At 42.8% G+C, this 22,825-nt stretch overlaps 1 protein-coding gene across 1 annotated transcript in view; it reads right to left on the reverse strand.

The window, feature by feature from the left end:
* Nucleotides 1-22,825, reverse strand: part of RIPOR3 (RIPOR family member 3) — a 130,956-nt gene continuing 108,131 nt past the window's right edge. The window contains exons 12-22 of the mRNA XM_075276822.1: nt 15,343-15,472; nt 10,303-10,875; nt 9,668-9,810; nt 9,159-9,297; nt 8,679-8,814; nt 8,329-8,490; nt 5,394-5,552; nt 5,106-5,308; nt 2,049-2,132; nt 872-962; nt 1-427 (exon numbers count right to left, since the gene is read on the reverse strand). Coding sequence (XP_075132923.1) covers nt 327-427; nt 872-962; nt 2,049-2,132; nt 5,106-5,308; nt 5,394-5,552; nt 8,329-8,490; nt 8,679-8,814; nt 9,159-9,297; nt 9,668-9,810; nt 10,303-10,875; nt 15,343-15,472 — 1,921 coding nt within the window. The 3' untranslated portion in view covers nt 1-326. The remainder of the gene's footprint in view (nt 428-871; nt 963-2,048; nt 2,133-5,105; nt 5,309-5,393; nt 5,553-8,328; nt 8,491-8,678; nt 8,815-9,158; nt 9,298-9,667; nt 9,811-10,302; nt 10,876-15,342; nt 15,473-22,825) is intronic.

Below are 22,825 nucleotides of genomic sequence, written 5' to 3' on the forward strand. Positions count from 1 at the left end.
TTAATATACATATTTATGTACATTGTATGAACTTTTTTTGTCCCACATCAGTGCTATACAGCCAGCCCCCCTTATTATATACAGGATTCATATCATCAAGGCTGCGTCATAAGTCATTACAATGGGTCACAGCAAGGTTCAGGCGCCTCTGTAGATCGTCTGCTGGACACTGCGCAAAGATATATTATGTTTTGGTCACATGAACTTCTGGTCCTGAATAGTGAATGTGGAGACGGAATGTTCTTGAACCATATACTCTCTGGTATAATCCTCGATGCCTTGGAGTACAGAGCGGTGTCTGATCAGCAGCGGTCTCATTTCACTCCTCAGAACACTGTAATCTCAATCTCTCCATCCAGTGTCAGCGTTTCCTGTAGTTCCCGGCAGATCTTATCAGTCTTTCCAAATGTGTGTCGTCCTTTCTGACCTAAAGTAAAATATCACCATTTACAGTAGATTCAACTTGGTTACTAAACATGCCCCCAAATAAAGTGTGAAAATGATCCCATAACTGGTGGCGATAAAATGTACCGCTAAGCACTAGATCCCTTCAATACTTAATTGTATATTATGGATGTTTGCCATCCATAATATAGGGTCATCATTTTACTGAACAGACTGCACATTCTCAAAAGCAAATTTTTAACCCCTGCTGGTTTAGAGCAGAACAGAATAATCCTCAGAACCCTTAACAATGAGCAGAAATACCCTAAAAAGATCTATATAACATATACTAAATCTTGAGGGCAGAATTTGGTTACCAATGCTGTATGCTTTATTCATAATCTTTGTAGTGTATAACCAGAACTGGAACTAGGTTCGGATCAAACATGAACAATCCTTTTCTCCTCTGCTCCAATGATCTACTCACCAAATGACAAGATGGTCTCTCTGGCAGTGATCCTCATGTCCTCTACTTCTGACTGGCACAGTCCTGCTATCTGGTCAATGCTAGCTGTGCCCTGTTAGTAGGAAAACACGTCAGTCATTTACATCTTCATATACACACACAATCCTACCATTGTTAATTACTTAAAGAGGACCTTTCATCAGATTGGGCACAGGCAGTTCTATATACTGCTGGAAAGCCGACAGTGCGCTGAATTCAGCACACTGTCGGCTTTCCCAATCTGTGCCCTGGGTAAAGAGCTATCGGTCCCGGTACCGTAGCGCTTTACAGTCAGAAGGGCGTTTCTGACAGTTAGCCAGGGACGCCCTTCTGCCCAGCAGCGCCTATCGCGCTGTGCTGTGTGAGCGGGGAGGAACGCCCCCTCCCTCTTCTCACAGTGCTCGTCCATAGACGAGTATTATCAGCAATGCAGCTGAAAGTTAGGCTAAGGTTATACGGTAACTTTGGCCATGATTCCTGTCCTTCAGTAAGGTAAGTAAGTGGACTTACACTACAAACCTCATGGTACTGTATCTTCTAATGCAAAAACAATTGAGTATCGCTTTTTTTGTAACTGCAAGTTGCAGTTGCAACATCCCCCTAGATCACAATGTGATTCCATTCATGAACATTAGTGAAGGTATCACAGGGCAACACAGAGATCTTTGGTTGTAAGAGAAGTTGTAACTTTCAAACCACAGCCCATAAGCCTTTAGCTATACCCCTGCCCTCATCCTGTTGTGCAAATCAGTAAAAAGTCCAGCAGGTCAGCCACAGACTGTGGGATTTAGGTTGAATGGGGACACTAGTGGTCTAAAGAGGGCAATAAATTGCAAATGGGTAAAGAGTTCATTGTCACCCTTTTGTCACTGTTTTGTGTCCTGTGATGCTAAAAGGACAGTAAATTGCAAATGGGCATAAAGGAGGCCCTGAACAAAAGGAAAAATTCACAATGTAGAAAGGGAGGGGATCAAAACACCCCATCCCAAGAAGCAACATACCGTAGTAGCCGCCTGTGCACAATACCTATTACATATACATTTGCTGAACATTTTATAATATTATTAAGTTAAGTAATTTCCAAACAGAAATTTAGATGTAAAAGATGAGCCGAGAAGCCGCTATGAACTTGACATGTTCCTAGGAGAGGTGCACTTACTTTCAAATGTTTTAGGGCCAGGCATGCTGATCTCTGTATTTGTACATCTTTATCAGAGAGGAGCTCAGTGTAATAAAGCACTGCCTGTGGAGAGAAATAGTACAGGTGAATATACTAAAGTTTAGAATATATTTATTGAAGAAATATGTCACTTTTAATGTAGTTTCTTTCTACATTTTAGCCTATGAAGAGAGGAAGGAGAAGGCTGCTAGTAAAGACACTCAAATAATTGCTACTACAATGTTTTGCTACTTTGTGCTCTTTTAACAAAGCTATGCTTGTAGATATCAGGCTGCCAGTGTACAGAATGAGGCAGTACATCAATTAACTAGGGGACAGCAGCCCTCTCCTCCACTCCTCTCTGCTCCATAGAGTTCTATGTGTGAGGCTGGATATGGAGACAGAATCTTATGTAAACAACAGTCAGATTGAAGATGAGGAACAGGAGAACATTTTATATGATCACTAACTTTTCAGACAACATTGTCTCATTTAACAGAGCATGGGATTCTGGGCCATAATATAACGCATTTTTTAAAAAAATTTACTGCTTTTTGCCTGAAAAATTTCTCCCTTCTAACTAAATTATTGTTCACTCCCTGTTGCTAGGCTAGATTCAACTCCATAGATACAAGACAGATCAAAGTGAGTGGAAGAATGAGGGGCAAAGGACTGAAGATTCTACAAATCTCTCATCTTACAATATAAGAAAGGTTTTTTATGTACTTGAATCTTATACGGGTTGCTTATATGATTACAGATGGGATATTATTTACAGACAGCAAGCAGATTTCCTGACTGTGCTCATAGATTGCTCCTTTCCTGTCATGCCTGCATAATAAATACTAGAATGGAGTGGATACCTGCGTGTATCTGCCCTATATTTGCAGTTCAGTGTTCCTGGATCTCCTATATCAGGGGTAGGGAACGTACGGCTCTCCAGCTGTTGCAAAACTACAACTCCCAGCATGCATACTGGCTCTGCTGTTCTGGGAACTCCCATGGAAGTGAATGGAGCATGCTGGAAGTTGTAGTTTCACAGCAGCTGGAGAGCCAAAGGTTCCCTACCCCTGTCCTATATGATGATCAGCTATTTGTTTGCTCTTGGAGAACACCAAGGCCAGTTACTTCTGGCAGAATTACACTGAAAAGTAAAAGGGTAAAAAAATGTTTTGAACTTTTAACTTTTGTTCATAGATAGGGGTACACATTCTAAAATCTTGGCACACAACAAAATAGAAGAGAGGCTGAAGATGTTCTAGGCCCCAACTCCAATACAGCTACAGTATAGTAAAATAAAGGTGAGTTTTATAGCGTATATTCATCTTACATCCTCATTTACAGAATCTGGTGTATAATACATGTTATAACTCAAGATATATAATGTAATGCATGTACAAGGTGACTGTCAGTTGGTGGAAGCCGCCACCTACCACATGTATGGCTCTTGGTAGGAGACTGTGTCTAGGTCTTCACTCCTGATATGACATGAGTGTGATTCATGTACTGTTTAGAGAGGACCTTTCACCACCTCCAACAAGTCCAACTCTTTACATCAATTAATAATAACTTCTGCTCCACTGATCCTGGGACAGTTCGAAATTTTCCTCACCATTCCTGAGCAAAAAATATGCAAATCTATCCTGGAGGATAGATTTGCATATTTTTTACCCAGATTCCCTAACGGAGCAGGAATGACTTGTAAGTCTCCGTACGCCTATGTAGGCACACACTCTCCCTAATGTGTATCCCCTGACCCATTCCTGAGCAATCATTGCTGTTAAATTTTGGTGTTTGATATACTATATAGACTCTGTACTGTCAAAAGGGCCTTGTCAGGCAGGAGCAGGAAATAGAGTGTGATTCTGAGCGCTGCTGTCACTGGTTGCCTCTGACTGGAGCTCTGAATCATCTTTTCTGGAAATGCGGTAGAACCTGTTTGCACACATTAGTTGTGCAGCGGACAGAGTGAGCTTCCAATTTTTCCAAACTATTCCTACTTCTATCCCTCTTACAGGACAGAAAATGAGGCGAATTTAGCACCACTCACTTTCACTTTGACTCCTCCTATTCCCATCCATTCCTATAATGTTCCTCTGAAACAGCCCCCACAGTTGAATGTCCCCCTCCAACTGCCCTCAGTTTAATGCCCCATTCCAGCTGCCCGCTTCTGTTTGTGACTGTTGCAGCCACCTGTCAGTCCAGAGCTGGAGCTCAGGCTTTCCCTGAAAGCTAGTATTACTAACCTTAGCATGTAGCTAGAGAAGTAGGACCCCTGTGAGTGGAGCATGAAACCTGTGAGGCTTATCTCATGCAATAAGGTTGCTTGGTGAACCTCTATACTAAGGTCTGGTTCACATCTGCGTTCGGTATTCCGTTCGGGAAGTCCGCTAGATTTACTTCTATTAGGTGCAAACCTTTTAGACCAAGTACCCAAACACAGTAAGAATTCCTAACTTTGTCACCATCCTCAGAAACAGCTGTTTCCTTTAAAGCCTATAATGTAAAAAAATTATTTTTTCTCCATAGCGATTATAGACCAGAGATGCAGTGTGAGGGTTGTCCATTTGCTGAGACCCCACCACTTAAAGTGATTCTATCATTGGGAAAACTCATTTTTAACTAAGCATATATTTGCATAGCCTTTAGAAAGGCAACTCCAGACATACCTTTAATCTGTTAATCCTCTCAGCCATTTTTTGTATTAGCCCGCTTTTATTGATATGCTAAATAGCCAGCAAGAACTTGGAAGTTCACCGAGTGCTGTGTGTACACTGGAGGAGGTGAGAGCAGGGAAGGCTGCTGCTTTACTCATCACAGGAGGAGGTGAGAGCAGGGAAGGCTGCTGCTGACTCATCACAGGAGGAGGTGAGAGCAGGGAAGGCTGCTGCTGACTCATCACAGGAGGAGGTGAGAGCAGGGAAGGCTGCTGCTGACTCATCAGCCTTCCTGCTCTCACCTCCTCCTGTGTACACACAGCACATAGTGCTCACTGAACTTCCAGAGTGTTGTCAATGTTCTACTCTGTCTATTGTCACTATGATGACTGTTACTTACTTTCTGCTTGAATTGCTTATTTGCTGATGCTCTCCTGAAGAAGCTCACTGCTGCTTTGCACAGCTTCATGTTCTCATCTATTTGGAATGTGGCTACGATCTTCAGGAATTCTGGAAGTGGTTGGAGCCGTGAGATCTGTTTTGCCTTCAGCTTTTTGATCTTCTTCAGACGCCCGGGGCGCTGTAGGTCTCCAATGAGAGTGACTGCAATGAGAGTGAATATAATTTATTACTGTGAACTGTAGTGTAGTATACCTTCCCTTTCTGTTATTCCCTTCATACAACTCACCTTCTTTGGTAAGTGCTGCAAAGTGCTTTTCCAGGTCGATCACATGGTATCTCCGCAGATACCCATAGAACAGGAAGATTGAGATTATGGATTGTGGGATCTGATCTGATGCCATTACTCCACCAAACCCAAAGATCTGCTCCAATGCTCTGTTAAACACTGTGTTAATGAAAATAATAATAATAAAAAATAATAAATAATAATATAAAAAGATCATCAGCTCAAAAGAAAAATAACGCATAAAAAATGATCAGGATGAAAAAAAAAAATCTTCTTGCTTTACATGAAGACTGTACAGTAAAGACTGCTGCCAACTAATGTCAACTCATTTAACTATTAGAACTAATTCAGATGTAATAATGTGCCTATATTACCCGGTCCATATCACAGATGCAAAAGCCATCCTGGTCTAATAATCAAAACTGTAATGTAATTTACAATACCATAGATCAATATTATGCTGCAAATTCAGGCCAATAGACCAATAGTTAGGACAGGATCTGTCTGTATTAGTGCTTAGGGTGGATTCATATTCACAGAATTTTATGCCATGTATAAACCTGCACAAATTAAATGTGGATTTCTGTTTTAATTAATTTTATTGCATTTTTCAAGTATAAGGACAGTACATTAGTAAGAAAAGTGAAAAAAGAAAACATTGGTTACAAAATTAAGTGTAACAGGGCAACTTGTAGGTTTTACAAAATACAAATCAGCATATAAGAAGTTACCATAACTCAGTGGGTTATCTTTATCATATTTTCAAGCTTTTAGCCAGAGCAAAGTGACATTCCATGCTTTATATAACGTGTTGCATTGTACTGATTACAAGCTGTTACATAGTCATACACGTAGTCAGGGCCGCCATCAGGAATTTTGGGGCCCCATACAGCCTAAGTGTCTTTCTTTAGCAGCATTACAAGGCTTAATCAGATTCTATTTGCAGGTAAAATCTGCTACGTGTGAAAGCGCCTATAGCGAGCCAACACCATTTATAAGAGCCCTCTTAATAAATCCTCAGGGCTTATTCACATTGCGTTTTTGGCCTCCCTTGCCGGGATACACTCCACAGCACAGCACGATAGGTGCTGCTGGGCAGAAGGACGTCCCTGGCTAACTGTCAGAAACGTCCTTCTGACACTAAAGTGCTACGGTCCCGGGACCGATAGCGCTTTACACTGGGCACTGTCAGCTTTCCAGCAGTATATAAAACTGCATGTGCCCGATCTGATGAAAAGTCCTCTTTAAACCTGATGTGATCATACCACACGCCCCCTTGAGGAAGCCTTAGGACTTGTTCACACAGGGCAAGAGGGGGCGGATTTTGACGCCGAATCCACCTCAAAATTCGCTCCCTCACAATAGAGGTCTATGTACACCGATAGCGTCCTTGTTTCCATAAGTGGTTTGTTCCCACTCATGGAAAAAAGAAGCGAGCTGCCTTTTCTTCAGGCGGATTCCGCGGCAGCACCCTCCAGACTAGGCCCATTCATTTGGGCCTACTTCGAAGCGGGAAGCCGCCACTGTCGGAAGCCACGACAGTAGTGGCAGCACATTTTGTTCCTATTCTGACGCAGCTTCCCGCATCAAAATCAGGTCCAAAAGACGCGGTCCCTAGCCCCGTGTGAACTGGCCCTCTGCTAGCAGAAAAAGGAACCCATTGAAGTCAATGCGGAGGCTTTTTTATTCAGCGCTGAAATTGCACACCAAATTCCTCACCATTGACTTTCAGTTCTGCTAGCCGAAAAAGGAACCCATTGAAGTCAATGTGGAAGCTTTTTTATTCAGCGCTGAAATTGCACACCAAATTCCTCACCATTGACTTTCAGTTCTGCTAGCCGAAAAAGGAACCCATTGAAGTCAATGGGAGGCCTTTTTTTAGCGCAGAAATTCAGCACCATTTTTCTCCATGTGAATGGGCACTCTGTATTACTTATGAGAGGTACTATTTGTGTAGCTGGGGGTTATCTCCTCTCTCTTGATATTGATGCTTTGAGTATTGACAGCATTTCACTTTTTTCTTCTTGTATGTTAGTGGCATTGCAGTACCTTACCTTGCCATTGTCACGGTGTATTCTTTGTAAATCCCTCATCATTTATTTATGTATGTTTTCTCGTATTTATGTTAATAAAATTAAATTGTTTTACATTTATAATTTCTTTGTAGTCATGATTATATTATATTGTTTATTATCACATGACCTATTTTTTGTTATTTGGTTTATTAGCCCATTTTATTCTTTGACCCACTAGTGCTGAAGTCATAGTACAGGTCTGTACAGCCCCTCTCCTACAAGTGTTCTCTATGATTGATTTGATCTCAGAGTGGAAAACCTGATTTCCAGGACAGATTTTATTTATACCTTGAAATAACATCCTCTATGGCTTATATGATGTTAATGGGTTTTGCACGGATTGGGGGAGGCACCAAGTAACCCACTGACTATGAGGAAGATCCTTAATGTGTCCTGCAGACTCCTCTTGGTGTCCTGACAAGTGCACAACCCACACTTCCTGTGAAGGTCGCTGAAAGCGGGGGCAGCCACAACTTATTTCACCAGATATCCTGTGTTAGAGGAATAGAAGGAGACAGGTACATACACAGGGTGTAATGTGATCCCTTATGCATGGCGGAGGCTGCAGGACATGTAATTTCCCCTTGTGGTCTCCCAATCACATGTAGCTCCTGTTATGTCTGCAAACCTCATTACTATCCCAGTCAGACTTACTTTATAAAAATTAAACCTCCTTTACAACCTGTAAGGATTTTTCTATTTACTCTGGACATAAGAATACATTTTTAGCCTCCTGGTTGAATCAGGGGTTGACTGACTGATAGAGCCAGTATGGCAATGTGACTATTCCGACAGAATGTCCTGTGCTGCAGACATCAATGGATGACTAATTTTATGGTACAGCCATGGAGACAACTCACCTGCTTCTAGCTGGCCTGGGTATTTGGCTTTAATCTTCAGCACAAACATTTTTTTGAGCTGATTGTGAAAAACTTGAGAGGGACAGAACCAAGGGCACTCAGGCTTGATGCAGTTCTCCCAGAGCTTGAGGAAATGACGGATCTTTTTGGTCTTTGGGAAAACTTTAAATAAATACAGAGAAAAGAAATTACACTAAGGCTTGGTTCACATCTGCATTGGAGTCTCCATGGGAGACACCACCACAGATTCCGTCTAAAATCATCGGAGAGAAAAGTCCTGCACAGAGGACTTTTCTCTCTGCCAGTTTCAGTATAAAACCAATGGAAACCCATAAAATCAGGATACGTACTGTCGTCAATAGAAACCTTCTCTTGTGTTTTCTGGATATATATGATGGACAGATCCTCTAGAACCTCCCTCTGCCAGGACAATTCCTCTAGGAGATGATGCTGTATAATCCGGGCAGTGTTTGATGATGTCAGTTTCTGTAATACAAATTCCCAATTCGATTACTACATCCTGAGTTTTAGGAAACTCATGGCCTGGTTTTGATAAGATCCTCCGCACATGTCATTCCCATGCACCTGATCATTTGTATGCCCTGAAGATAAATGGCAAAAAAATGGCAGCCGCTTATCCCTACGTTTGGGCTAAGCAAAACGTGTCTATTACTGGAATATAGTCTGTGGCTTACTCAAAGAATATTGTTTCAAGTTGTTTTTTTTGGTAAATAAATAGTTGAATATAAGAATTTAAAATTACATTACTTTTTAATACACCAAGATCTTCCCTGATTTTCTCTTGAGTGTAAAGGCCAGAGATACCTCACCTTTAGTAGTGCTTTACAGATATCCAAATGGACAGATAGAAGAGTGTCCAGATCTTCATGCCCGGTACTAAGTCCATACTGCTCCAATTCACTAGGGCAGCTGAATGTCTGTGTGACGGACGGAGTGACTGTTCCATTACTAAAACATAAAAATGTTCTACATTTATATCTGAAGACAAATGTAATGATTGTTTGCAAGTAATTTTAATAGTACTGTTAAACAGCTATGCAGATGTAGCTAAGGTTTATTTGGTTTCTTAATATGACTTTATCAGTGCAATATCAATGGAAGGTTTATATTGGTGTTCTTCAATCTGCAGATCTCCAGCTGTTGGCTACACTGAGCAAGCTGCATTACTGGGAATGTCATGGCAAACTGGAAGTTATTGTTTCTTAATAGCTGGGGAGGTTGCAGACCCCCTGGTTTACATCCATATTTGTGCACAGACTTGTTCCGAGCACATCATACAGGAAATACTGGGAATATTTGGAGACAATGTGTATTTTACCTCTTGCTGTGTGTGCGGATGCTGCCAAACAGAGACAAGTCATCTGTGCTGAAATCTGCATTCAAAAAGTCAAAACTTTCCAGTGCTGTCTCCACCATCAGACTGTCCATGGAGGGAAGTTCTATCCTGGAATCAGCAGACTTCTGCAGAACAAGAATGATATTTGATAATGGTCCACACTTCCATCCATTATTACACTATTATGCATATTATACATATTTAGTTTAATAATCCAATTTCCTGAATCTGATGGCAGAAATAGGGTTAATTAGAACAGGGATTTTCATTTGCTCTTAATTGAACACATGCACACACAAGCACATGCATGATTCAGGATGGAATTCACTGTAATGTAAGCAGTTCGGTCCTTTGTTGTTTTAGTGTCAACAGTTACTGAAGAAATGTGATCATGCAAAGATTTAGTGCACGGCTATTAGATCTGTAGATCTGCACAATCCCCAGAGTAGCATGGTAACTAGGCTTTACTAGGTGATGTCACTATAAAGGATATCGCTTATAAACATCCTAAAATTAAATGAAAAATACTCCCCCCTCCCCTCCAATAATTCAGATAACATCACCAACCATCATTATTCAATAGAATCTTTATCAGACTCCATATTCCTACTACGTACCAGTACTCTCTCTCTGAAATTTAGCACAGACTGCTCCATCTCTGTCATTTTCCATCTCGTGGTATCCTCTGACCTCAGCAGGTCTAGAACATCATCCAGCTGCTGCAGTAGGGATTGTTTCTCGCCATCACTGCCACAGTCAACCACAGCGTCATCTTTGCCAGAAGAGTTTTCCAGGAGAACTGAGATGGGGGTCTTCCTCTTTTCTGTGAGGTCTGTGCTGGTGTTTTTGTCAAATTCCAGCCTTGTAGGTTTCATCATGGTGTTATGGGTGCTGTTGCGGTTAGGTGTCTCTCTGAGGATATCCAGGGTTTCATGACTTGAGGGCAGTTCATCTCTGGTAAGTTCTTGTGAAGAGTATGGCAGAGTCTCCCCACAAGAGGATGGTGGACTGGGTTCAACTTCATCTCCAGTCTCCTCCAAATGCCTTAGACTCTCTATGCTGTTCACTTCCATACTATGTCCTAGACTTTGGCGGTGCCCAACAAATCCACTATTGGCCAGGTAGCTCAGAATGTACGGGGTCTGGATGTCTTTCTCCAGAGATGGATATGTACTATCTAGATCATTTTGCTGTGAAATAAATAAATAAATAATAAAAAAAAAAAACATAAAAAGCATAACTTTTCATTAAATAATAAAAAGGATTGAGTTGTACAAACTTTACTGTAGTCATTGTTTACCAAGTGTCATGTTGGATATGCTCATAATAACCCTTACTTGGTCTGCAATACAAATTGTTCAGCTCCAGGACAGACTTTGGTTGTATTTCTTAAGCTGCTGAATGGAATATGGTTTTCACAAAAACAATTGATCCCATTTAAGCAATGCCTTCTTTGGCAAACAGTAATTAAGGCTGGGTTCACACTACTTCATTTTCTGTAAAAATTTCAGGAGTGCCAACACTTATGACTAGAGATGAGCGAACAGTGTTCTATCGAACACATGTTCGATCGGATATCAGGGTGTTCGCCATGTTCGAATCGAATCGAACACCACGTGGTAAAGTGCGCCAAAATTCGATTCCCCTCCCACCTTCCCTGGCGCCTTTTTTGCACCAATAACAGCGCAGGGGAGGTGGGACAGGAACTACGACACTGGGGGCATTGAAAAAAATTGGAAAAAGTCATTGGCTGCCGAAATCAGGTGACCTCCATTTTAGACGAATAGTGGATTTCAAATCCGGGTCATATGAGAATGTGAACTTTGTGACTATGAGACAGGGATAGCTGTACAGGCAGGGATAGCTAGGGATAACCTTTATTTAGGGGGGAATGTTATTAAAAATAACTTTTTGGGGCTCTATCGGGTGTGTAATTGTGATTTTTGTGAGATAAACTTTTTCCCATAGGGATGCATTGGCCAGCGCTGATTGGCCGAATTCCGTACTCTGGCCAATCAGTGCTGGCCAATGCATTCTATTAGCTTGATGAAGCAGAGTGTGCACAAGGGTTCAAGCGCACCCTCGGCTCTGATGTAGCAGAGCCGAGGCTGCACAAGGGTTCAAGCGCACCCTCGGCTCTGATGTAGGAGAGCCGAGGGTGCACTTGAACCCTTGTGCACCCTCAGCTCTGCTACATCAGAGCCGAGGGTGCGCTTGAACCCTTGTGCACACTCTGCTTCATCAAGCTAATAGAATGCATTGGCCAGCGCTGATTGGCCAATGTATTCTATTAGCCTGATGAAGTAGAGCTGAATGTGTGTGCTAAGCACACACATTCAGCTCTACTTCATCGGGCTAATAGAATGCATTGGCCAGCGCTGATTGGCCAGAGTACGGAACTCGACCAATCAGCGCTGGCTCTGCTGGAGGAGGCGGAGTCTAAGATCGCTCCACACCAGTCTCCATTCAGGTCCGACCTTAGACTCCGCCTCCTCCGGCAGAGCCAGCGCTGATTGGCCGAATTCCGTACTCTGGCCAATCAGCACTGGCTAATGCATTGTATTGGCTTGATGAAGCAGTGCTGAATGTGTGTGCTTAGCACACACATTCAGCTCTACTTCATCGGGCTAATAGAATGCATTGGCCAGCGCTGATTGGCCGAATTCCGTACTCTGGCCAATCAGCACTGGCTAATGCATTGTATTGGCTTGATGAAGCAGTGCTGAATGTGTGTGCTTAGCACACACATTCAGCTCTACTTCATCGGGCTAATAGAATGCATTGGCCAGCGCTGATTGGCCGAATTCCGTACTCTGGCCAATCAGCACTGGCTAATGCATTGTATTGGCTTGATGAAGCAGTGCTGAATGTGTGTGCTTAGCACACACATTCAGCTCTACTTCATCGGGCTAATAGAATGCATTGGCCAATCAGCGCTGGCCAATGCATTCTATTAGCGTGAACTGAGTTTGCACAGGGGTTCTAGTGCACCCTCGGCTCTGCTACATCAGATTGCTACATCTGATGTAGCAGTGCCGAGTGTGCATCAGATGTGTAGTTGAGCAAAACTGACTCAGCACTGCTAAGTCTGCATTCGCATAGGAATGCATTGGCCAGCCTTCGGCCAATCAGCGCTGGCTCTGCCGGAGGAGGCGGAGTCTAAGGTCGGACCTGAATGGAGACTGGTGTGGAGCTATCTTAGACTCCGCCTCCTCCAGCAGAGCCAGCGCTGATTGGTCGAGTTCCGTACTCTGGCCAATCAGCACTGGCTAATGCATTGTATTGGCTTGATGAAGCAGTGCTGAATGTGTGTGCTTAGCACACACATTCAGCTCTACTTCATCGGGCTAATAGAATGCATTGGCCAATCAGCGCTGGCCAATGCATTCTATTAGCGTGAACTGAGTTTGCACAGGGGTTCTAGTGCACCCTCGGCTCTGCTACATCAGATTGCTACATCTGATGTAGCAGTGCCGAGTGTGCATCAGATGTGTAGTTGAGCAAAACTGACTCAGCACTGCTAAGTCTGCATTCGCATAGGAATGCATTGGCCAGCCTTCGGCCAATCAGCGCTGGCTCTGCCGGAGGAGGCGGAGTCTAAGGTCGGACCTGAATGGAGACTGGTGTGGAGCGATCTTAGACTCCGCCTCCTCCAGCAGAGCCAGCGCTGATTGGCCGAATTCCGTACTCTGGCCAATCAGCACTGGCTAATGCATTGTATTGGCTTGATGAAGCAGTGCTGAATGTGTGTGCTTAGCACACACATTCAGCTCTACTTCATCGGGCTAATAGAATGCATTGGCCAGCGCTGATTGGCCGAATTCCGTACTCTGGCCAATCAGCACTGGCTAATGCATTGTATTGGCTTGATGAAGCAGTGCTGAATGTGTGTGCTTAGCACACACATTCAGCTCTACTTCATCGGGCTAATAGAATGCATTGGCCAATCAGCGCTGGCCAATGCATTCTATTAGCGTGAACTGAGTTTGCACAGGGGTTCTAGTGCACCCTCGGCTCTGCTACATCAGATTGCTACATCTGATGTAGCAGTGCCGAGTGTGCATCAGATGTGTAGTTGAGCAAAACTGACTCAGCACTGCTAAGTCTGCATTCGCATAGGAATGCATTGGCCAGCCTTCGGCCAATCAGCGCTGGCTCTGCCGGAGGAGGCGGAGTCTAAGGTCGGACCTGAATGGAGACTGGTGTGGAGCTATCTTAGACTCCGCCTCCTCCAGCAGAGCCAGCGCTGATTGGTCGAGTTCCGTACTCTGGCCAATCAGCACTGGCCAATGCATTTCTATGGGGAAAAGTTAGCTTGCGAAAATCGCAAACTGACAGGGATTTCCATGAAATAAAGTGACTTTTATGCCCCCAGACATGCTTCCCCTGCTGTCCCAGTGTCATTCCAGGGTGTTGGTATCATTTCCTGGGGTGTCATAGTGGACTTGGTGACCCTCCAGACACGAATTTGGGTTTCCCCCTTAACGAGTTTATGTTCCCCATAGACTATAATGGGGTTCGAAACCCATTCGAACACTCGAACAGTGAGCGGCTGTTCGAATCGAATTTCGAACCTCGAACATTTTAGTGTTCGCTCATCTCTACTTATGACCATGACTGTAGATGTAATTGTGCTGGTGCCTTAACGGTGACTGTATATACTGAAATTATTACAGTCACAGTCAGCAAGTAAAGATCTTACAAAAAATGTGTGTACGACTTTGTGTCCCTGCAAAAAAAAAAAAAAAAAAAAAAGGTTTTCAGGAGGAGAGACTGCATACGGACACCGGCGGTCAACTTCAAAAACCCATTCAAATGAATGGGTTTTAAAGCTGACTGCCAGGACGCCATACCCTGTCCAGTTTCCCCGGGGTTTAGGATGGAAACCCTGGGACAGACAGCGGCTGTAGTGTGAACCCAGCCTTAGTGTTTTGTATCAGCCTTGTTTTTTGGTGCAAACACAAGGTAAATCTGGTAAATACTTGGAAAGTTAAAAAAGGTACAAATTATGCTAAAAACACTGTGAAATTTACTTCATAAACTTCAAATAGATTCCTCACTTTTAAGAAGATAAGATCTCTATTTGCTGACTGTGACTGTAATTACTTCAGTATATACAATCACCCTGAAGAGAACAGCACAATTACATCTACAGTCATGGCCATACGTGTTGGCAGTTCTGAGATTTTTACAGAAAATGAAGTATTTCTCCCAGAAAATTATTGCAATTACACATGTTTTGTTATAGGCATGTTTTTTTCATTTCGACACAAAAATAGAGAAAAGAAAATATCCAAAAATGATAGAATTTCACACAACTCCAAAAATGGGCCAGACAAAATTAATGGCACAGTCAACTAAATATTTGGTTACCCACCCCTTGGAGAAAAATAACTGAAATCAATCACCATCAACAAGCTTCTTACACCTCTCACTTTATTAACATGCTACAAAAACGTGATGAGTTCTGAAATTTCAGCATGTTCGCTGTACATTTCTTTTGTGCAGTGTGTCGATGAACTTAGCCAGAATCCCATCCACTTTGTGGGTACTGTAAAACGTGGCCAAATTGAGGCATTTAAGCTATGTATGGCCCTGGCCTCAAGCTTTATCTACCTAAGACTATGAAGTTAAATGGTGATGCTATTAATACTTACAATGTAAAACTTGTCCCGGAAGCTTGGAGTGTTGGGGGGTGTCCAATGATATAAGGACATTTTCCGGACACTTGATGAAAATTTGCTGGTCATTCCAGGTGTAGATAGGATCTTGCTGTTATCAAAGGGGCTGAAAGGGAAAAGAAGAAAGACATTGTGGTTGATTTACTAATGCTGTTTAACAGAAAGTAAAAATTTAGTCCTAGGCCCCTTGCAGACGACCATGGCCGTGGTCAGTGTGCTATGCGTGTATATCATGGATAACACACTGACCCATTCTTTTCTATGGGCCCGTGCACATGACCATGAATTTCACGGTCCCGTGTGCGGGCTGACAGTCCAGGCTGCAAAATATAAAACAGGTCCTATTCCTGTCCTATTTTGCAGCCCTTGCTTCCGTGGCTCCTGTTTATTTAATGAAAGGAGCACAGCCCTTGCACTGTCGTCTGCAACCGGCCTTAAACTGTGCTAGGTTTATCAAAGTGTGTAATGCTGAATCATTCATTTGGCATATCTAAGACTGTTTAGCCTAATTTTAAACCACAAATGTTTTGGGCTTTTCATAAAAACAGAAATGCTTAAAGCAGGGCCGATTCTAGCTTATCTACTGCCTGAGACAAAAATTAAAATGTTCCCTCCATTTGAAAAAATTAAGTGTCCTGCTGGACATATTAGGGATCTGTAAGTATAATCTAAATATACAGTGCCTTGCGAAAGTATTCGGCCCCCTTGAACTTTTCAACCATTTGCCACATTTCAGGCTTCAAACATAAAGGTATAAAATTTTAATTTTTGGGGGAAGAATCAACAACAAGTGAGACACAATTGTGAAGTGGAACGAAATTTATTTGATAATTTAAACTTTTTTAACAAAGAAAAAATTGAAAAATTGAGCGTGCAAAGTTATTCTGCCCCCGTGCGTGTAGCGCCACCTTTTGCTGCGATTACAGCTGCAAGTCGCTTGGCGTATGTCTCTATCAGTTTTGCACATCGAGAGACTGAAATTCCTGCCCATTCTTCCTTGCAAAACATCTGGAGCTCAGTGAGGTTGGATGGAGAGCGTTTGTGAACAGCAGAATATTTACCCTGATCGCTGGGGAGGTCACGTGACCGCCCCAGGCAGATTTTAAAGGTATCCTGTGCCTCTCCGTCTCATCGCTTCCAGAGATGGGGGATCACATACTATACCCCCTCTTCTGCAGTTTCCAGCCCTTCCCTTCTGTTTCTTCGCTTCCCATCTCCTCCCCTCACTACACTGCTCTTGTCTCCAGCCCTGCCCTCCCATTTCCTCACTTCCCATCCCCTCCCCTCATTATACCAGACCTGGCATACTTACCTTTCCTTCCTGCCATCTCCTTTCTGGTTGCGTTATCAACGACGCACGCTCAGCGAGCTATTACGCATGCGTGAAGCGGCTAGCTAGGGAAAAAAGGAGGGGGACAATGAGTGTGAGAGGGAGGTGTGGTTAGGGATAGCTAGTATTATAATAATGGATGCTGAGGATGTAGTGGGCGGGCTAGCAAAGGAAACAGGGAGGGGGAGTGTGGGAGAAAGGGAGAAGTGAGGCATCCTGGAAGTCGTAGGAAGCACAGGAGAGGAAGTTAGGGATATAAACAAACGCAGAGGATTTAAGGCGCTCACTGAGAACCCCAGAAATCACTCAAAACACTGCTAGAGGTATTTGGTGGCATTTATTAACCCAGTAATAGCACTTACATTCTTTTTTTTAAAAAAAATTATTCTTTTTTGCTGGAAAATACATTTAAGTATAGTAATAGTTAGTAATTAGGTGGGTCTAAGAATTGTGTGCGTGTGTGTGTGTGTATACAAGATCCCTATTGTTGTGTGTGGGTTTAATGTATCATTTGTGATAAATGGGCTTTTGGGTTCTTGACATTGTATTACAAATACCGTATATACTTGAGTATAAGCCGACCCGAATATAAGCCGAGGCTCTTAATTTTACAACAAAAAACTGTGAAAATGTATTAACTCGAGTATAAGCCTAGGGGGGAAAATGCAGCAGCTATTGGAAAATTTCAAAAATTAAAATGGTCGGAGTTTTTGGGTGCAGTAGGTGCTGGGAAAGGGGAAGGGGAGGGGGTATTTTGGTTGTCTGTCTGCCCCTTCCCTGAGCTTGAGGACTGTTTCTTTGTTCCCCCACTTGGAATTCAGCCTGGCTGAATATAGGGTATCTGCAGTGCTCCTATTAACCCCTTTCCAACAGAAGAAGAGCACTGCAGATACCCTATATTCAGTAGACAGGGAACTTTAGGACACAGGGATACCTAATGTTCCACAGTTCCACAGTAATTTTCTACTTTTGTATGTATTCTAGGGAAAGGAGTGATTTAGAACTTTACATTTTTAATTTTTTTTCAAGCTTCTTCCCCCCCCCCCCCCCCCCGCTATTTTATGGGAGATTCTATACATTGATATTGCGGCTGGTCATAGACCCCCCTCCCCTCAAAAAAAATAAATAAATACATTTTTGCTGACTCGAGTATAAGCCGAGGGGAGCTTTTTCAGCACAAAAACTGTGCTGAAAAATTTGGCTTATACTCGAGTATATACGGTATGTATTTACTGTATTCTGCTTTATACATACAAGTATGCATAGGTCTGGACATTGTATTGTAAATGTATGTTTACTTTGCACTGAATTGTAATTAACATTTAGTGTGTTAGTGTTAGATAATAAAAATATTTTATTTTCCTACATGGAGTATACATGGTGGAAGGTAATAGAGATAGTTGTTAATAGGAAAATGAATAATTAATATTAGTTATGGATATTGATGCCACTGTTGCGGCATAGTGAATGATATTAAACCAATGGTCACACTTAACTATTACACAGAATGGCCATTGATCACATGGCCATTCTGCAGCTCAGCCCTATTCAAATGAATGGGATTGAGTAGCAATACCGAGCACAGCCACTATACTATATTATTTGCAATCTGAAATCAATATCATAGTCCCAGAAAACCCTTTAATTATTCTTAGTAAAGATCAATTACATAATGAGCAAAAGTTCTATTTGCAGCTGATGTTATGCAACGTTACACAATTACATATTCACACTGTGCACTGCTGGATACCAGGGAGAAGGATGTATCAGCACCTCTCTGGTCACGCTGCTATTATTGTTGGCCTCTGTAATATGTTGAGTTCCTCTAATAAGCTAAGATCTTCCAGCAGTAGGGAGTAAAATGGATCTTGCAATGTCAGGTTCCAAAGGGATCTCACATCAAAGGTCTAGGAGACCATGCCATCGCTCACTGTATTAATATTCTGAGCCTGTTAGAATTACAATGAACTACCATGAATAGGCGATGAGGACATCTGATCCACGAGAACGGTCAGTGCTATCCTCCATCTAGTGCAGAGTCCTAAATTTTCACTAATCTACACATGCCATCAATGCAGGATCTGGATATATTCCAACAATCCTCTAGTGATCTGATGGTTTACCTGATAACGTACCACAAAACAGGAATGGACCCAATCTCTAGATTCAAATGTCCACTCGCTGACAGCAAACAGAAGGAAAATAATGCACAATAGTTTTATATGTATATTTGTTTCACAATAGTTTTATATGTAGTAATGACAGTCAATGAAAAGGAGCTCATGCTGAATACACAAGCAACCAAAGAAGTGTCAATAAAAACCACAGATTGAAATGCTGAAGGTTGGACCTTGAGGTTAAGGCCCCACGCAGCAAATCGCAGCCTGCCCCATTACCTATACAGAAAACACCAGTGTTTATGTGACAGGCTGTGATTTTCAAAAACGAAAGCGTTTTTGAAATCGCAATTTTTCTGCTGCAGATTTTTTTCTGCAATGTGTGAATGAGATTAGCCAGAATCTCATCCACTTTGCAGATAATGTAAAAGGAGCATTTTTGCAATGTGGGGCCCCCGCTATAAATCTAACAATGTAATACATCACATGGACACTGCAGGATGAAAAAGAACTGTCCTCATCACAGCAGGAGTGTGAATTGTTTTTCTGTGATCATTTTGTTGTTCAACCCCAAACTAAAGCTGTCCATATACATTGCACTTTCCATCAGCTGATGTGGCCAATTTCAACCATTTCAACTAAAAATGCCTCAAATGCCAATTTTTGCCTGGTATAAATAGATTGGCTGTTGGAGGTCTGTTGTTGAAAATTTTTGACCGACAGTTGGCCAACTATAATAGTGTTTTACATTATTGGTCACTGATATTTCACTTTTTGTTTAAACTGTACCCCTACAGAGCAGTTTAAGATAAGATAAGATAATCCTTTAATAGTCCCACATTGGGGAAATTTCAGCATGTTACAGCAGCATAGTAATACAGGTACAGGATAATACACAGTAATATATTACAGACGTAGGCATGCATATGCTGAGAAGAGAAGATATACTAGGAATCCATAGCAGATAAGGAAAAACGGAAGAGAAAGAGGAAGACCTCATGGTTATCGGCATAATCATTAGTTCTCTGTGCAGAGTGATCTTCGCTTGGTTTGATGTAGATTATACAGCCTGGTCGCGGTTGGAAGGAAGGACCTGCGAAAGCGCTCCCTCTCACACTTGGGGTGAAGCAGACAGTCACTTACAGTGCTGCCAAGTCCCATCAGGGTCCCATACATGGGGTGGGATTTGTTCTCCTGCATGGAGGTCACCACAGACAGTATACTTCTGTCACCCACCACCTGTACTGGGTCCAAGGGGCTCCCCAGGATAGAGCTGGCCCTCCTGATCAGCCTGTCAAGTCTATTTCTGTCCCTGGTTGATATACTGCTTCCCCAGCAGGCCACACCGAAAAAGATGGCTGAAGCAACCACAGAGTTGAAGAAGGCCCTAAGAAGTGTCACCTGGACAGGCAGGTAGAGTCTGCTGTGGCCCTTTCTGTGCAGCGCCTCCAGGTGATCAGCCCAGTCTAGTTTATTGTTGAAGATCACGCCCAGGTACTTATAGGTCCTTACTTGTTAATGGTGGAATTGTTTGTACAAGTTATAGATAATGCTATAGATATACTTCTTCCAACAAGGTATAGAACCTCATGAAAAATGTTCTCTGACTTACATATAGAAACTGATCACGGACAAGACATATTTTGACTTATAATGTATTGTAACTGTGTTTCTGGAGTTTCAGAATACAAATGTGAATACACCCATGGTTCTAAAAACAGACACACATGATCATATGGTGAATGAGCCCTAACAGGAATATCATGGTGAAGTCCTCCTAACACCAGCTATAGCCTTAACCAACTATCATGTTTCCCCGAAAGTATGACACCCCCTGAAAGTAAGGCATGCGGGGGTTTCTGTTGAATTGCCTACTATAAGGCATCCCCCGAAAAAAAGGCATGCCCGGCAGTGGTGTGCGGGGTTTCGGGGGGCGGGGCTTAGTGGAGGTTTCGGGGGCAGGGCTTAGCGGAGCTTTCGTGGGCGGGGCTTAGCGAGCTCCACTTCACTGACACAGCAGCCATGCTCTGTGCTCCGTGTGCACAGCAAAGCCGGCTGCTGCCTCTGCTGTTGTAGAACAGCTCATCCCAGAGGCAGAGACAGCAGCTGCCATACAGAAGAGGCAGCAGCCGGCTTTCCTGTGCACACGGAGCACAGAGCACGGCTGCTGTGTCAGTGAAGTGGAGCTTGCAAAGCTCCGTTAAGCCCCGCCCCAAAGCCTCGCTAAGCCCCGCCCCCGAAGCCTAGCTAAGCCCCGCTCACCACTTCCAGGACGAACAGCAGCACCAGCGCTGCTAGGAAGAAGGGAAAGGTAAGTATGATAACTTCCCCCCTCCCCTACACTACACTACCTACAACCGACAGTCATGCTGACGCTCCACTAAGGAAGTGCCGGCATGACTGTCGGTTGTAATAAGGCACCCCCCGAAAATAAGACAGGTCCTATATTTAGAGTGACAATTTAATATAAGACACTGTCTTATTTTCGGGGAAACACGGTAACTTTACCAGGATCTTCAGGCAAGTACATGTGTTTGTAGATGTAGGTATCTAATGGTTTAAGATATCTAGCACCAAAGATGCTGAATTCAAAGAAGAGGACAGTACACAGACATTAAATGCTGTAATGATAGTTGGGTTTTCAGTCATCTCTCTATTCAGATCCTGTCCTCTCCATCTAGAAGTTACACTGCACTCCTTGCACTTAGTATCTGTTTATTCACAGATACCAGCTGGTGACGGGCTCATACAGCTTCAGTTACATAACCATTTCTATTAAAAGATGGCTGGACCATTGGACCAAACAAGCCCTCTGACTTCTTGTGTCCCCCTATCTCCTCAGAATGTAAGCTCACGCGAGCAGGATTCTCACTCCTATTGTTTACTAAGTTTACTTCTTTGTCACATTGTGATGTCTCATATTGTCTGTTCATGTGTCCTCTGATGTGTAAAGTGCTGTGTTGGTGCTATATAAATAAAATTATTATTATTTATAGACACTTGAAATTAGGTAGCATTTGTCTATGACACGGTAGAGTTAAAGCCAGCATGTAGCGTGTTGAATCTGCAAATGTTGTTTCCTGACGCTGCAGGACCACTTACACTGTTTGCATTGGATTCCATGTCAGGAGCATGCAACGTACAGAATGTATAATTTATCGTCCCTCCACAGGAAGGGTCTGCTAGAGGTTTCTCTCTGTGTTCCCCCTGCTGAGATTTGGGCCAAATATTCCCATTGATCAGCACAGTAAAAAAAAAAAAATTATAAAACTTTCCAATAACACCAGTTCATGTTGCAGGCATGGAACTTTATTTCTAGGCATGTCCTGCATGCACATATGTCTTTTTACTGCTGCTGAGTTGTATGAATTCAGTGAACTATATTTTCAGTGACTCCTTACAATTTGGCTTCCGCACTCTGCACTTTACTGAAATGGCCCTTACATAAGTCTCCAATTATCTTCTGACATCTACTGTAAATCTAATGGTGACTATTCTCTTCTCATGCTTCTGGATCTCTCAGTAGCATTTGATGCTGTTGACCAACAACTCCTCCTCACTACGCTCTGCTCAGTTGGCCTCACGGACACTGCGCTCTCTTGGTTCTGCTCTTATATCTCAGACCGGACTTTAATTATATCATTTGTGGGCTCTCTCTTTCCTTCTTCCCCTTGCTGTAGGGGTTCCTCGGGACTCAGTTCTAGGCCCCCTCCTCCTTCTACGCAGCCCCTGTTGAACAAACCATCATCAGATTTAGCTTTCAGTACCATCTTTATGCTGATGCCTCACAACTATATACCTCATCCTGTGACATTACCCCTGCACTAATACAGAACACCATTAACTGTCTCTCTGCTGTCTCAAATATCATGTCTTTGCCTTATCTGAAACTGAATCTCTCAAATATTGAGCTACTGCTGTTTCCACCATCTAATAGATCTGTCCCTGATATTTCCATTGCAGTCTCTTACTATAACTCCTAGGCAGAATACCCGCCGCCTTGGAGTTGTGT

The sequence above is a fragment of the Leptodactylus fuscus genome, chromosome 6 (genome assembly GCF_031893055.1).
Source record: "Leptodactylus fuscus isolate aLepFus1 chromosome 6, aLepFus1.hap2, whole genome shotgun sequence".
NCBI lineage: Eukaryota > Metazoa > Chordata > Amphibia > Anura > Leptodactylidae > Leptodactylus > Leptodactylus fuscus.